Source organism: Fulmarus glacialis, unplaced genomic scaffold (assembly GCF_000690835.1).
Source record: "Fulmarus glacialis isolate BGI_N327 unplaced genomic scaffold, ASM69083v1 scaffold4630, whole genome shotgun sequence".
NCBI classification, from domain to species: Eukaryota; Metazoa; Chordata; class Aves; order Procellariiformes; family Procellariidae; genus Fulmarus; species Fulmarus glacialis.
The window spans coordinates 75,508-91,904 of NW_009189544.1; the positions used below are offsets into that span (position 1 = coordinate 75,508).

The window sequence follows — 16,397 nt, forward strand, 5'->3', positions numbered from 1 at the left end:
GGTCTCTTCTCCCAAGTAACAAGCGATAGGACGAGAGGAAATGGCCTCAAGTTGCGCCAGGGGAGGTTTAAACTGGATGTTAGGAAAAACTTCTTTACTGAAAAAGAGTGGTCAGGCCTTGGAACAGGCTGCCCAGGGAAGTGGTGGAGTCACCATCCCTAGAAGTATTTAAAAGACGTGTAGATGAGGCGCTTAGGGACATGGTTTAGCAGGCATGGGGGCGTTAGGTTGACGATTGGACTCGATCTTAGAGGTCTTTTCCAACCTTAATGATTCTATGATTCTAGGTGTGAGTTTAAGCTGATTAACTCGCTTATACACTCTTTGGCCCTATGCTTTCTTAACTGGTTTGCTTTTAATTATAAGAGCCACCATGCAATAATTCGAAGCTCTAAATCAGAGATTATTTAGGACTGGCTTTAAAATCTACGGAACGAGTTAATCTGGTTCGGACAATGCACCTATTTATCTCTTCACACTAACACTGTAAGAGACAACACTCTTCTGCCGATGCCTTTCCCTTTCCACCACACAGGGTGTTTTTCAGCAGGTCACTGTTACATTTCATTGTTTTCTTTCAGCTCGGAGACACTATGCTATAGTCGTTGAGCACCCAAAAGGACAATTGACTCCCATTCAAGTATATACGGAAATCTAAATCTTATCTTGTGAAACAGTCCCAGCATCCGTATTGTGTTTTCTTATCAATATTATTTCCTTGTTTTCTGTATGGAAAAAACTTACACAACACCAGCAAATTCAACACACTCAGAACAAACAATAGCAGTACAAGGCTAATCCTCCTCTAGCTTAGACCGGTGCCAATTTAGAACAACAACTCAATTTGATTATTGTGGTTTTGTACTATATATAATTCAAAACAGAATATAAATCACCACTTCTTTGAGTGATTCTAGTCAAAAGGGGGTAAAAAAAAATTACCAAAATAATGCTACTGCAACAGTCCCCATTGCAATTAGACTTCCTTTAAAGGCCATTTTCTTTAGTTACACAACAAAACGTACATCTAAACAAACTCCGTCACATTTAGTAGATTATAACCACTTTCGAGCATCCAACAGACATAGAATCATAGATGAGGAAGAATGTGATTTTGGTAATAATACATTTTGTTGTAGAGGACCTGGTGAATCTGACCATCCTGCACTGAAAACCCTTAAAAGCAATCCAGAAAATCCACAGCATTTCTGGCTTTCATACGAGAAATATGCAGTCCCAGAGCAAAGCCAGCGACAGCTGCGACCCAGCAACTCTGGCTTGGTGAGATGATTTTACGAGGACATATTAAGATGAATCCTACAGATTTCATTTTCCTGCCTGAGCCAAAGTGTAATCCCACACCGAAACCATACATCAGATCTCTAAGCGGTACATGTAAGCACACATACGTGGGCATTTTATTCACAGAATTGTTTGTGTAGCCACACAAAACGAGACCTGGGGAATGATCTCGTCAAACACACAAGAATGCCCACAGGCTTTTGCGGCTCATTTTTTCTGTACCGGATCCGTGAAGTCATTTGATATGAACACAGCCACACACGCAGCTAAAGAGGTAGGAATGGGGGGAAAGCCTCCCACGGAGCCAGAAACCTCTTAAATTAGAATAGCAACTTAAAGCTACGACAGAGGAGGCCATAGTCTTCCACATATTAAATCTGTGCATCAGCAAACAGCCCCAAGTTTAAGTCGAACACTCCAGGGCAAGGCAACAAGGGCCTGTTGCACAATTTCTTCAAAGCCCTAAAAGAAGCTAAACTTCCCTCTGAGATATTAACACTATTTGTGATTAAGAATACATCAGTGCTCAACAATTCATGCAGTTGCAGCCTGATGATCATGAGGTGTAGCCAAGTCAGTGCTTCTTAGCCCTGAAAGAGCATCATCTATTTTCACAAGGCTATCATGCACCAACAGCTGAGTAACTGAACAGCAAAGACTTCAGGTCACATGAGTTAAGAGAAAGATTTAATACCCAGTAGTAATTCTAGATGTTCAGTTAGGACCAAAAAGGTCCAACTTTCAGAAGGTGCTTAAAAACAAGACTATTTGAGATAGATGTAAATGCATTCCAGAACTAGGAAGATGCTTTTAAAGCACTGGTTTTACCCTTTCTGTGCCAAGAGCCTGGATGTGAAAGTCTACCCTAAGGCACAGAGCAAGAACAAGCTAGGATTTCAAGAAGCTTTGATATGGCTGCAAGTTTATCTCATGCTATTACGTTATTTGTATATAACCAGGCACAATGGGGCTCTTGGCACTACTATTTTTATATAAGAGGCTAATCTCTCCACACAATTCTGGCAAGTGTTATATGTGCTGAGGCCCTTCCTGGTTCACAGGGAGAAAGAGAACCTATTTGATTTTTACCAACTTCTAAAAGGCCATCTGCAAAACTGCATTTTAAATCTTTGTTTACCATCACTCATCAGTCACATGAATCATTGTGACACTCATGTGAAAAAAATCTCTAGGAAGCTTTGCAATGACACTAACATTGCAGCAATTTGCTTGGTACGAGACAAGGCACTCACTGCATCATGCTTTACATTCACTAGGTGGTAGTATATCAGAAAAGAGTCACTCCACACCTCAAATTACTTACCAGAGATGAAAAGCAGCAATTACCTAGATATTGCAGTGGGTTACCCGATTAGCTGGATGGCTTTCAAGAATAACATTTTAAGTCAGACCTCCTAGAATCTCAAAATAGCAAAGCACAGCATTACAACTTAAAGACTTCAGATTGTAGCAGTCACTGAAATCTGTTTCTTCAGACAGAAGACAAAACAGAATCTTAAAGGCAATATAACCAAAGGTTTCAGAATTGAAATAAGTCATTCCAGAGCCCTTTCATAGCCTACTACAGGCAGTAACACATAGCAATTTCTTTCAGCACTCCTATCAGAAGCAGCTCCACAAACACTATAGCTAGGAAGTCCAAGGCTTCCGATAAACACGATTCCTGACAGCAATATTTAAAAAGATGTTTTACCTGAAGCTTTTCTCACCTTTGGATCATTTGTAATGCCTTGTTCCCATGCAAACTTCCTTCTGTCTCATATTGCAAGTTAATATTCCCCAACATCAGAACACTTACACAACCCATTTTCTATATGGCTACCTGTTTTACTTGTATTACCCTTATTATCTTTCAAACTTGTGGTCTTTGCCAAACATACTGTGACAAAGTCCACCAGCTCAAGTTATTGAAGGGTGAAAAGCATACAGGCAGGCACAGTGGTCACAGACTCTGTGCCCATAAGAACTGAGAGTGTAGTACTAGCACTGCCCTAGATGTTCAGCTTCAGGTAAGAAATGCTCCTAGTATCAACACATCCTTTTTAATTACTGTTGCTTCTGCAGAGCAATTCATTACGTAAAATTTCACCCAAGGCAGAATTCAGTCCCAGTTCAAAGAGAATACATGCCTGAATACTGCTTTAACCCTTCTACACAAGTCTTTGCTTTTTTGGAAAATCTGGAAAATTCAACACTTGAAGACTATCCTGAGTTCACATCTGTTAATGCTGCTAGCACACATTTTCAGAACTCTCCTTTAATAGAAGGATGCTCAAGGAATGCAAGTAGTCATCTGCTTTTTTATAGGTAGAAGGGGAAGTACATACACAAAAATATTTACACTTTAAAACTTCAAGAGGCCCTAACAGTTAGACAGTGACAAGTTACCATGGAAGCCAGCAGCACATCTGATCGCTTTCTGCCTACCGCAGAAGTGAAGGAAAAACACCTTGCTCCCGTTTAGCTGCTCTATTGCATGTGCAAGTCTAGATAGTTACAGGGGCATTCAGGTAATGGCTATACTTCCACGCATCAACGTCTATCTGCTTTACGAGGCAACCATGCATCCTACAGAATTCAAATCTTCCATATGTTAAGACATACATACACACACAAATGACAACGTAAGGAGATCACAACATAGAACGCTATGCTTAGTTTTGTAAAACTTTCAATAGAGCAGGATTTCTCCTCCGATCTTAATATCAAGGCTATTTATATAGAAATGTTTGTTCCACACCACAACCGCACAAGTTTATTTTCCAAAGCAATGCAGTTTGTATCTTCAAATTCAAACCTAATTTTAATACATTCTGGAAGTGATTCAAGATGACACTGCTAAAATGGGGAATGCTGTTCTGGTTTTCCTACATTACAAAGGCACACGCAATTTTAAACCACAGAAAAGGGAGAGAGAAGTATGATTTGGGGGTATTTCCAAAAAAAATACTGGAATCCAAATAGCAGCAGCAAATAGCAACAAGTAAAAGGCTCTTTGCTCAGTAATCCATTAAACTTAAAACAAAGCTGAAAGTGTAAGTGAAACTGGGGAAGAGAGACATAACTGATTTAATGTTTCAAAGTCTATCATCTGCTAAAGGGCAGCAGCTAACAAAACTGAAATACAAGTAGTGATTTTAACTGTATGTAAATGAAAGTGTACTGTAGATTATGATTTTTTTCCTGCAGAACCATATGGAATAGCAAATCTTTAAATTAAGAAGTACAGTACTTTGGACATCAACCTCAGAGCTGCTGCTCTCAAAATTTTTTTACGGTATATTGTACTCCTTTAGGTCTCTCAGGATATTTTCTTAATGAACTAGGATTGAATGACAGATATAGTGTATTTTTAAGCTGATATTCAGAAATTTGCTACTTTTCCCTAATTCTTTAAATTCAAGTATCTTCCTTTATGAAGACACTTAAGAATTTAGCTCAGACTAGAAGCAGCTCTTTTCTTGAATTTTTTTTGTTATAAACTTTCTTCTACAGAAACAGGAGCCTGTACGCTCATTTCGGGAGGTTAAATACTTTTAACAATCAACTTAAATATTGTACATTTAAGGAATGAACTTCAACTTATAAATATTTTCACAAGGCAGTGCTTTTAAGAATGAACTACCCAGAATAGTGAATTCAATGCAATTTAAAAACAGTACCTTGGGAACAACTGTGTATGCTCCAGGTTGCAGTGTATGTCTAATACGAACAAGAAACCCTTCAACTTGGTTAACACAAAGCTTATTATACACACAAGTCACCTAAGTATGCCTATTGCTTTCCTCTGCTTTGCATAGCCTAAGTTCTCAGGATCCCTATTCCTACACCTCCTAACCGTACTGAAGTAGTCCTAAAGGGTCACCAGCTTGCACTCGGCTAGGTCATACGCAGGCCAAAACAGACATCACATGAATGAAGGCAATAATAGGTCTGCACACTATGGACAGTTAAGTCCCACTTGTTTTAACATACAATATTTAACTTCTAATATGTTTCCTCATATCTACAACTCAACACAAACCTAAGTCCCACTTGTTTTAACATACAACATTTAACTTCTAATAGGTTTCCTCATATCTACAACTCAACACAAACTTGCACCGCAAAGTGCATGTTTTGACTCCTACTAGGAAAGCCTTGTGTACTGCAAATACTTGAAGGCAGCTGCAGTCCTGAGATGTACCAGATGAATTCATGGTAAGGTCCTTCTCCAAGGTTTCCATTACAGCATCATGATCCATATTGTCTATGTGGGTGCACTTTGAGCATCCCCTCTTAACTAGATTAACAATAAAAAAAAAATTTTTTTTAAAGTGTAATGTTAGAGGTAGCCAAGAATGCTGAAAGAGTCCTTTAGTGACCTATGATGACAAGAACAAAACTCAAAGCTTTGTTAAAGTTGGTAAAATGATGAAATCTTAAAGAGTTAATCTTCACTCACACTGTGACTTTGTTTCCAGTGCTTTTCATGGGTGGTTTGTTTTCAAACACTCCTTTCTTGTACATAAGAAAAATTTTAAGTGGTTAGAAAATGAAATGGAAGCAGTCAGGTTATCTTGAACAGCACGATCAGTTGTTTTTAACAAAAATGTACCTTGGCCAGAACGAACTAAATGAGTCAGGGCTCTGCACAACTCAAACTCACTGCGTATGTTCCTGGAATAATACAATCCCATTTGTTCTGCAAAGAATTTTCTCCTTCACAGGAAAAGCACCATTAAACAATGTGTTCTTTAAATCAAAGGTGAAAACCATGTGTTTTCTTCCTCTCCTGACGTAAGATGATCTAAAAGATTCACAAGAAAGTCTATTTCACGCCATTTAAAGGCAGAAGAGATCTGTCGATCACAGGCAAGAGATGCAATGCCAGCTTTGAGAAACATGCCAACCGAGACACTTCCCAAAGTTGAGAGCGATTGGAAGCGTCCTACCGGAAAGTGAAGCACTACAACCTCATAAAACAATTCTACTGTAAAGCAGGAAAGACATCGAAGAAAGCAAATGCCAGCTAAGTCTCTCATCTTTCTAACAAAGAACTTATTCAGGTTGTGTTGATCCACAGATTCCAATATCCCAAATATAGTACAGATAACGTATTCTTGTTCTTACTGGTAATGAAACACACATCCTTGATCTTCATGAATGTCCATTTAAAGAAAGAATGAAGGCAAGTTATCCATAGAAAAGTCTAAATGTGAAAGAAGCTAAAACTTCTACGACGATGACTAGCAAATTAATACACAGTGAAACTGTAAACTGCAAATAGAAAAGAACAACTGGATGGCCAACACGAAGGATCTAGAGAAAATATGAACAAGTGACACCTTTTGCCCAGGGCTTGTGATCTTTGTACTCCCAGTTATTCGAGCTTCCAGAAAGCTACCTCTATTTTGCCAACTGATACCCATTTTTTCTTTTAAGCTCTCCGCTTTGGCACAGAGCACTGCACATAATGGAAAACTCAGGCATCCAGACGCACTCTAAAGCATTAGATGATATAGCATTAAAAAAACCATTATAAATTAATGTATTTCATGAACATGCAGGTAGAAGCTTTGTCACTGCCCAGGGCATGTTACAACTTTTCTCTGGAGTGCACTACAGTTAGGTGAAAGAAAAACCTCTTCTAAAGGATCTGGAGTGAACTTCTGGCACTCAGGGATGAATTCTGCCTTCAGACTCTATCTTTATCAAAGATGCGGCGTTGAGATTTCAAGAGAAGCGCCTCCAACTTTTCAGTCATCAATTTACAAGCTATGGAACAAGTAGTCACTGAATCGGTTGAAAAGCACTTCAAAGACTTAATGAACAGTTCAGATGAAAGATCCCAGACAAATTCTGTGGCATAGGAGAAACTAGTCAAATAATGCTAAATAAGCAAGCGCCAATCTATTTGCCTCCCGCACTGATGTTGCTTTATTAGGATCAAACTTGCCCTTTGAGAGTCTGACCTAATAGGTCAATCCCAGCTTGAGAAAATGGAGAACACAATACATTCCTGGAAACTAGTCTCACACTCTCTGAAAGGCCTCTTTCACTTAAAGAGTTTCTCAGAACAAAGGTAGGCAGGTCCAGGCTTTCTCAGTTTTTATTTACTACCGATTCCTTTAACAGCAGATCACTTCAGAACAAGTACTAAGTTCAGAAAAATCAAAGCTTCTTGATTTCAGTTAGCACTGTTCTGGTTTATAGTAATGCTCAACACCTCACCAGAAGGCTTCAGGGAAGGAAGGTGGGAAGGGCTGCTGCAGTAACTGCCATAACCAGTCAACCATCTTTGCTTTTTGATCCTTTGCGGGAAAGGATCAACCCCAGGGCAAGGCAAAAAGACAGGAAAGCAGCAAACTGACAAGGCTGCAAACTCACTCCTTAGAGCGGGAAATACTCACAGATCTAACTATTGTCTGATGAGCACATCAGTCACAACATTCATCTTCTCCAGGATATGAAATGAGGAAACTGACAGCACATTCTCCTCTGTCCACATTATTGGGAAGTAACCCATCCTGAAAGGTTATGGATCTTATAGATACACTAATGTAAAGAAGGAACACAAGAAAGAAGAGATCCATTATGATACGCACCTGCTGTTATATCTATGGCATGACCTTTCTTCACAGGTTTTCGTAATGAGACATATTTAGAAACCATTACTTGAGTGGCACAGTAACCCTTCTTTGACACCTTTCCTAGTACAACAGAGGTCTTCTCCTAAAAGCCAATGTACATGAGCTGCCCATGGCTCAAGGAACCCTTCCAGTCCCAGCTATACTACTTGTTGGGCTTTCTTGGGTACGTCCAGCAGATAATCACTTAATCCACTAGCTTTACCACTCTGCAAACTTGCTATGATCAATATAGCTTGCAATGGTAACACCCAATACAAAGCCCCTTATATGCCAGTACACTGGTGTTACTCTGCAGGGGTGAGGGCTTACATCCAGTGACACAGTAGGCAACTGCACCAACTAAGGTCATGTCTAGACAAAGTTCCCAGGTTGAGGGAGGTGATTCTCCCCCTCTGGTCTACTCTCATGAAACCCCACCTGGAGTACTGCGTCCAGCTCTCGGGTCCCCACCACAAGAAAAACATGGACCTGCTAGAGCAGATCCAGAGAAGGGCCATGAAAATGATCCGAGGGCTGGAACACCTTTCCTATGAAGAAAGGCTGAGAGAGTTAATGTTGTTCAGCCTGGAGAAGAAAATGCTCCAGGGAGACCTTACTGCAGCCTTTCAATACTTAAAGGGGGCTTATAAGAAAGACAAAGATTTTTTTTATCATGGCATGTAGTGACAGGACAAGGGGCAACAGTTTTAAGCTGAAAGAGGGCAGATTTAGATTGGACATAAGGAAGACTTTTTTTTTTTTTTTTTTTTTTATGAGGGTGGTGAGACACTGGAAGAGGTTACCCTGAGAAGTTGTGGATGCCCCATCATTGGAAGTGTAGGTGGGATGGGGCTTTAAGCAACCTGATCTAGTGAAAGATGTCCCTACCCATGGCAGCAGGGTTGGACTTTAAAGGTCCCTTCCAACCCAAACAATTATGATTCTATGATTCTAATATGAAGTTGTAGTTTGGGCACAAGTGTACTGATCATATTTGCCATGTCCAGGTGTTCTCCTTCTAAGGAGTTTCTTCTATTGGCAATTCCAGATTTAAAGCCGTAGCAATTACCCTAATATCAAAACAGCCAATGCAATGTCTTAAGTTTCTCAAGCTCTGATCCTGCTAAAAGGAAGTGTTTTTCCTCTCAAGAAGGTCATTCTTCCTCACTGCACCTGCTGAAACAATTTCAGTTCACATTTTTCAGAAGATCTGGAACACCTCATGCCCCCTCCCCATAATTTTCTGTCATTCGGGTACCACTGGACTTTATTTTATCAGAGTGCACCACTGGCTAAAACAAGACAGTTCTGGAGCAGCCCATACTTTTTGGGAGGGGGATAACTTAGCTACACAGACAAAGCCTTTTTCCTTGTTTCTTTTCCATGACCCTCAGGCTCCTTTCTTGCCTTCAGCAATAGAGATACTTAAGTCAGTTTAATAGTTCTCATACCCATCTCGCTTTTGTGGTCCTGCCCTACTCCTGTGTTTGTGCCAAAACAGCAGTGTGTGTGTGGTCACAGAAAGAACGAGATCAAGGAAAAAGTCTGGTTAAGAGAGAATTTTTGCAGGTTTTTTTTTTCCTAAGCAGATTAAATTCCCAACTTATTACATGACCCAGCTGCACGCACAGCTATCACAGCCAGGCTATGAAGACGAAGCTGCTTAATATTAGCACTGTAAATGAACTGCTGTAAGGGTAAATAGGGATGTTTATAGTTATTTTCCTAGCAACGTTCTGCTGCCCAAACCAGTATTATTTTACAGACAAGTATCAGCAAAATCTATTATAAACTTTGTCCATATAGATCCTTTTTAAAGCTGAGAAATTCTCTACAGGCAACAATTATGTGAATACCATTACTCCCTTAAGACCATGCTCCAGTTTACTGCAGCCAGCAGATCTTTTACTGCAAAGGGAAGGGCTAGAGAAATCAGGATGTGCGCTGTGTCAAAGATACAAGCCACTGCAAGGGAGAAATGCAGCTTTAAGAGTGGACTGGAAGCCCCATTTTAGTAAAGCAGTTAGATGAGTGGTGATGCGAGGCAGCTAAATAAAGATCTGTTCTCACTAATGTTGTCTTGTCATTTAATCCAATGCTATAAAAAGCAAGCATGCTTGAGTAGTGCTATATAGATGTCAAACTGCCCTAGCTTACAACAATTTTGGGGCTCACAAGAGCCGTAGCATTTGTTGACTCTCAGTCAGGGCAGAGAACTACCAAATAACAACGCAAAGGGGACCACAGATTAAGGTAACATTGGTGAATGATGCCCCAAGGTAGACTGCCTCATCAAACACAGAGGAGTACCAGGCTCACGTGATACGGGATAAGTCTTTTGGAAACTATATCAAATAAAATCAAAATGACAGTCAGAACTGTCTGGCAGGGAGAGGGAACAGAAGAGGGCAGAATTCAGGAAAAGTTCCCAAAATACTGGAAAGAAGCATTCTTTTTTTTTTTTAATAGAGGACACACCTTTGCTTCTTGCTAGAAGTCACTACAAGAAAATACTTGCCTTTCTATAAGAGGACCATTACTTTTGTTACGGCTACGACTACTTCAGCAGACACAGTTCTAGCTACCACTATCACGCTAAATGGTATCTACCAACATCTTCCAAAGGGGCAGCATACCTACTTTGCAGAAGTTCTCTCTGGACTCAACAGGGAGGAAAGTGCTACAGAATGAAAATGTGCCACCTCAAAGGCGCTCCTGAAGAAATAATGGAAGTGTCTTGTGACTACGAGAGTAACTCTGAATCTAGGAGTGCCCACGAGGACGTGCAAGAGAAAAGAGCAGGAAAAAGGGACAGCAGCAAATCCTCAACTGTCCAGCCCTCCATGAATCCCATTAGCAGAAACACAAACAGTTGTCCCAGAGCACAGATCAAGCTCTGCTGGCTGACTCAATGCTGAGACAGATTTATTCACAGGTTACCCTCCTGCTGCCCACAAAGCACTACTTCACTGTTGGTACCCACCCCACCGAGGTGGAGGGGCCTTACAGTTTAGGCATATCAGGCTGATTAGGAGGTAAGGATTTGTTAGGTAGGAAAGGCGGCTAATTTCACACTGCCTATGTTGATTACTCACAGCTGGTACCTGGCTCATGGTATCAACAAGTTGGACCTTAAAAGTTGAACTTAAAAGTTCAACATACTTTGTTAGAGCAGCAGGTATGGTACCAGGCACCGACCTGTCTTCACTGCCAAAGCACACCATCCTGCTAGGCCTACATCAAAAACAATGTGCAGCTAAAGAATGCATCAGCATCCATCCCAAACTGCCACTTCAGACTGTTTCAAGAAATGGGGACCCCTTTTTCAGCTACCTTTATCGAATCAGGTTGACTTTAAGAAATTCCTCCCCTTGAAGTGAGCATGAATCTTTTTCTAAGTGGCTTCCCACCTAAACTTTTTTTTTATTATCACAAGCACACATCTGATTCTGTGAGAAACACACCAAGAATAATAGAAGGTTGCTTTCTTTAAGCAATATATTTTTCTTAAAAAGAGCACAGAATAAATGGGTACCAGGAAGATTCAATAACAAAATTTAGCAGCTCCACCAATTCCCACCTTCCTCTTTAAAATCAGTATCTTTAAAAATTACTAGCCAGGCAAAACAATTTAAAACAAGTTGAAATTCTTATAGAAGCCTAATTTTTTTTTTTAAAGAAAGAATTAAAGAAGTTGTAAAATGAAAAACCAAAGGCAATAATACACCCAACTGAAATGACAAAAATAACTGGTGAAGCAACTACTGTACAGGGAATTCAGTAAAACTGTTGTGAGCTACTAGAGAACTCTTACAATGATGGGTGTAGAGGAAGGGATATATGTAGGATATATGTAATATGGTTTTCATCTGTACTTACCTTGTTGTTTCTCAAGTCTATCTATCACGATTTAAATAGCTCCAACAACATATTTCTTGAACAAAGATGTCATATTTGTATAAATTAAGTTCTAAAAGATAATTCTCATGCTTCAGTAGCAGAGCTTAAGGATGGCAGAAACTATACCCTATCTTTTGTACAGCCACGCACGTTTATAAAAGATTTTTAAGATGCATTGCAGGTGCCTTTTTCAGCAATTTGCAGGGGAAAAGGCTGTGGATGGAAAGAACAATAACATGCTAGGGGAAAAAAACAAATATCTTTTTTACTGAGAAGAATAATAAGCAAAAGTATTCAAGAGGCAGTAACTGAAGGCACTGGTGGAGAATACAAGCATTTTTCTTCCATATAAGATTTCTGTTCTCTCTAGCTGAAGGCAGCATCCAAATTGCTTTTGCTTTTTAAGCAGTAGCCATTTGCATATTTTGGGGAGGAGGGGTTTGTTTTTGAAGACAGCTTTCATACACTCAGCATGCACCACAATTCAAACAACTGGACACAAAAAAACCTCGTTTATATAAACATACCTTTAACAGTTTTGACAAAAACTTGTTTCTCTTTACTGGGGTCTTTTTCTTCTATTAAAATCCCATGGAAAATGCGCCCAAATGTGCCTAAGAGAACATACAATTAGTAAGTATTGTTGGTAAAAATACACTGATAACGTTACAGAATTTAATATCTATTAAGAAAACATTACCTTAAAATGACTCAGACACAGCAGAAAGTTAGGAACAACGGCCTTTAGGCAGAAGTCCTGAATGCCCTATTAAGTCAACAATATACAACCCAACCACCCCTCCAGCACTGAATCCAGTTCTGGATTCAGAACGATATGCAGTAAACGCTGAAAGTTTAGGTAACTAAAACTTAGGGGGAGAAGCATGACAGTGAACTAATGATAGCAACAGAATCCAGTTAAAATAAGTATTGATACTGATGATGGGTTTATTTGTGGCAGTTCAGTCTTTGTCAACTGTTTGCACTAAAAACTCCAGCTCCGTCCTTTTCTCATCCAGCAGGTCTGGAATTCTCCAGACAAAACAGTTCTCACAAAGATTAAATTTTTTTGGAAATGTTCACAGGGTTTCAGCCAACCAGTACATGTGGAATATTTTGAAAAAAACAGGGTCACATTATTCAAATATTTCACCTCAGCTGGAAGGTGTTGGATTTGTTTGGGGGGTTTTTTCAGTCTCTCCAACATTTTTCCATTCACAAAATTTTAACGAAGCTATTACAGGAAGAGGAGCTACATTGAACAGCTGGAGTAAGAACAATTGCAGTGTGGTAACACACGCAGAATTAACTTTTTATACAACTCAGGTTGGCAACGCTTTTCTGTCACATTATTACCGTGGCACCAATGTATGCATCATCTTCATGCAGTCTATTCATATGTTGCATCCCTTTCCCATTGATTTGTCCTGTCTGACTAGGTTAAAAGATCTTTGATAGGGATTGCCTTAGCCTGGTTGTACATCTTCTGGTGTGAAATGTGGGTCTCATTTGGTTTCTAAATACTTAAGAGGGAGAGTGCAACACTTCTATCATCTACCCTGGGACTGCAAGTAAACCCTGCAAGACAGGGATCTTCAAATTGTAATCTCATTAAGAAGCGTTTTAACTAGAGACTACAGGCAACCATAAATATACAGCATGAGTTATTTAACAGTTAACTAAAACCCTCCTATCTTGGTTCCTGAAGACATCGTAAGAGTGCCTTAAATACATATTTCCAATATACAGATATATGTAAAAGTCAAAGGGAAGACAGCTTGATACCATAACATGTTTCAGTATAAGATGCTACCTATCTATTTTTAAATGCTGGAAATAAAGAGAATGGGGAAGCATGTAAAAGCAGTTATGACTAGAAAATAATTTTCATGCAATCCAGTACCTAGACATAGTAAGACTGTAACACAGCATGCCTGTATGGTCCACGGTTTGGGGTTTTGTTGGTTTGGGGTTTTTTAATGGTACCCTGAAAGACTTGCATCTTAGCAGGAATTGTGTGTCACCGGTGTGCTATAACATTTAGAGACAACACTGTGAACACACTACTTCTGCCTCTCTCTCCCCTGGGCTTTTTGCAGATTGTGCTGTTTATATTCCAGACCAGACATCTAAGTCATTTCTCTACTTCACCAGAAAATGGTCCACTTACTGTTAACATGGGCTCCATTTGCTAAAGGGTAGCTATTCCATTTGAAACTTTTTTTTAAGACACCTATATTTTTGTTTTACATCTAGTACAATATGAGCTTGATGCAGGTTCAGAATCAGGTGCTGCATGAGCCCAGCAATACAAAAGGCTCCTACAGATCCCTCTTCCTTTGTGCACTCTCATACCTGGTGCTTTGCATTTTCCAACTGGTTACACCACAGCAGAACCATATTCTCCTAAATTATTAAAATGTTAAAGTAGGTTAAGTTATGGAAGCTACTTGACGTTTATAATGAATCCCTGGCCAAGACCTCTAAAATATGTTTAAGTTCCATTGGCAGCACTTAGGAATGCTTGAAAATTTTATGCAAACATTTCTATTATTTACTTCTTCCCCTCCGAAGCTCATTTGTTCTTAGTTGACAGAGGCTCAGCTCTGCTATGATCCTGAACTAAAACTGATGATTGTTTATCAGGATCTGTCTTCTTGTCCTCTGACTAACTTTTGAAGGTTTTGACAGACTCAAATACCAGCTGGAGGCCAAGAAACAAGATCCCAGTATTAACTGGGTCCACACTGCATTCAATAGCCATTTAAGCCACATCTCGCAGAACAGGGCAGCTCTGTCACTCTGTGCTAAACATCTGAAGCATAGCTGCGGTACTGAGTCACTTCTAGTCATCGGATGACTCTAGCATCACAGCTACAGGCAACAGACAGTACAAAGGAACACAAAGCACATCCCTCATGCGAAGCAGCTTTTTGCAGAACCAACACTGGAGTTGAGCACAAAGCTACCTCCTTAGAGACTTACAGGCATACATTAAATGGGGAGTGTTAGCATCCTCCCATTGTTTTTCAGACAGTAATGCAAAGCATTTAGCAGTTCTACCTCCAAAGGATGAGCATCTCAGATCTCCAGCTTTGGAAAGTTTCTCATGAGGCTCAGGGAACACAGACTTGAAGTTGCAGCAGTAAAGATTAATGACCAAAACCCCTAAATATTTAAGTCTATTTCCCAAATTCAACATCAGCAAGAACCAACTAATGTTGTGCATGAACATTTCCAAAGTAAACATTAAACAAGACAAAAGAATCAGGTAATCTCTGAATTCTTCATATCAGAGCTGTAAATGTTGCATCTGCTGATTCGATTTCCAGATCAGAAGCTATTAAATTGAGATGATGAGTTTAGACAACTGAGGTTTTTGTGGGCTTTGGGTTTTTTTGTTTTGATTTTTTTTTTTGGTTAAGAGAAGCTCTCCTGCAGTAACTTACAGCCCCAACTGATTACCTCATTCCTTAGCCATCTAACCCTTTCCTTTATTTAAAGGACCAGATTATTAATACAGACAAGCTAAATGATTTACTAGGCATGATTAGTTGCTCCCCTGATCTAATGAATTCTGGAAACTGCTTTCCCCACACCCCAAATGCAAACATCATTCATCATTCTTCTCCTCCACCAAAGTTACGAAGATCAGAAACGTCATCCGTGATTAATTTCAGAAAAATCTAGCTATTAAAAAAAAAATATACATATATACACCATGTTGTAGGCAACAAATGTCCGAGTCCTGTAAATACCTTCTTGGAGCACATCTTTTAGAGTTATCCTCTCCCTGGAGATGGCTATATCCTTCACTTTAGCTTTTGCTTCCATTAGAGTGACACTTTTAAGATCATTCTTCTCGATCCGTAATGTAGGATAACCTGAGGAGCCAGCAGAGCCAAACAAACCAATATAAATACCCTTATAATGAGAACACAAGCACATTGCTTCACCTCAGCACCACCTACAGGTATAAAGACAGGCAAGCAGCATGCACTTAAAAAGATTATGTATTAATCTTCAAAAGATTATAGTATTAAACAACAAACACAAGAGAAGTCATGTGAATATAATAATCCATGGGGGGGGAAAAAAAAAAAAATCACACAGGAATTCTATACAGTATCATGCAATCAAGCCTCATTATTAACACCAAGTAAATAAAACTCCTCCTTACGTACTGAAGCTGATTAACACGACACTGCACTTCCCTGACAACAAGGAAATAAAGATCACGGTCGGAGACTGTCAGAAGACTTGTTAGAGGGAGGAAGATGCCTTACTCCAGCAGGATGTAACCAAAACTACCAGTGCCCTCTTCTGGCACTTCTAGACATCTAGATACACTAATATAAGTCAGAAAGGTCTGAATATTTTTGTACAAGTTTATAAATCACTAGAGAAAAATCTTGAGACTTACTTTTATGATTATTTTTTTAAATTTAAACACTACTGAAAACAAGGTTAATATGATTGTGGAAGTACTAAGAATGTTCTTCCTGTTTATTTCGTACATCTAACCTTTTTTCTTCTTACATTCATTTTCCCTGTGCTACCAGG

At 39.5% G+C, this 16,397-nt stretch overlaps 1 protein-coding gene across 1 annotated transcript in view; it reads right to left on the reverse strand.

Moving 5' to 3' along the window:
- RYK (receptor-like tyrosine kinase) overlaps positions 1-15,758 on the reverse strand; it is a gene marked incomplete at its 5' end in the record, with an annotated part of 31,873 nt that extends 16,115 nt beyond the window's left edge. Inside the window, 2 exons of the mRNA XM_009582535.1 lie at positions 12,362-12,448; positions 15,593-15,758. Of these exons, the coding sequence (XP_009580830.1) occupies positions 12,362-12,448; positions 15,593-15,758 (253 nt within the window). The remainder of the gene's footprint in view (positions 1-12,361; positions 12,449-15,592) is intronic.
- Between the last annotated feature and the right edge of the window lie 639 nt (positions 15,759-16,397).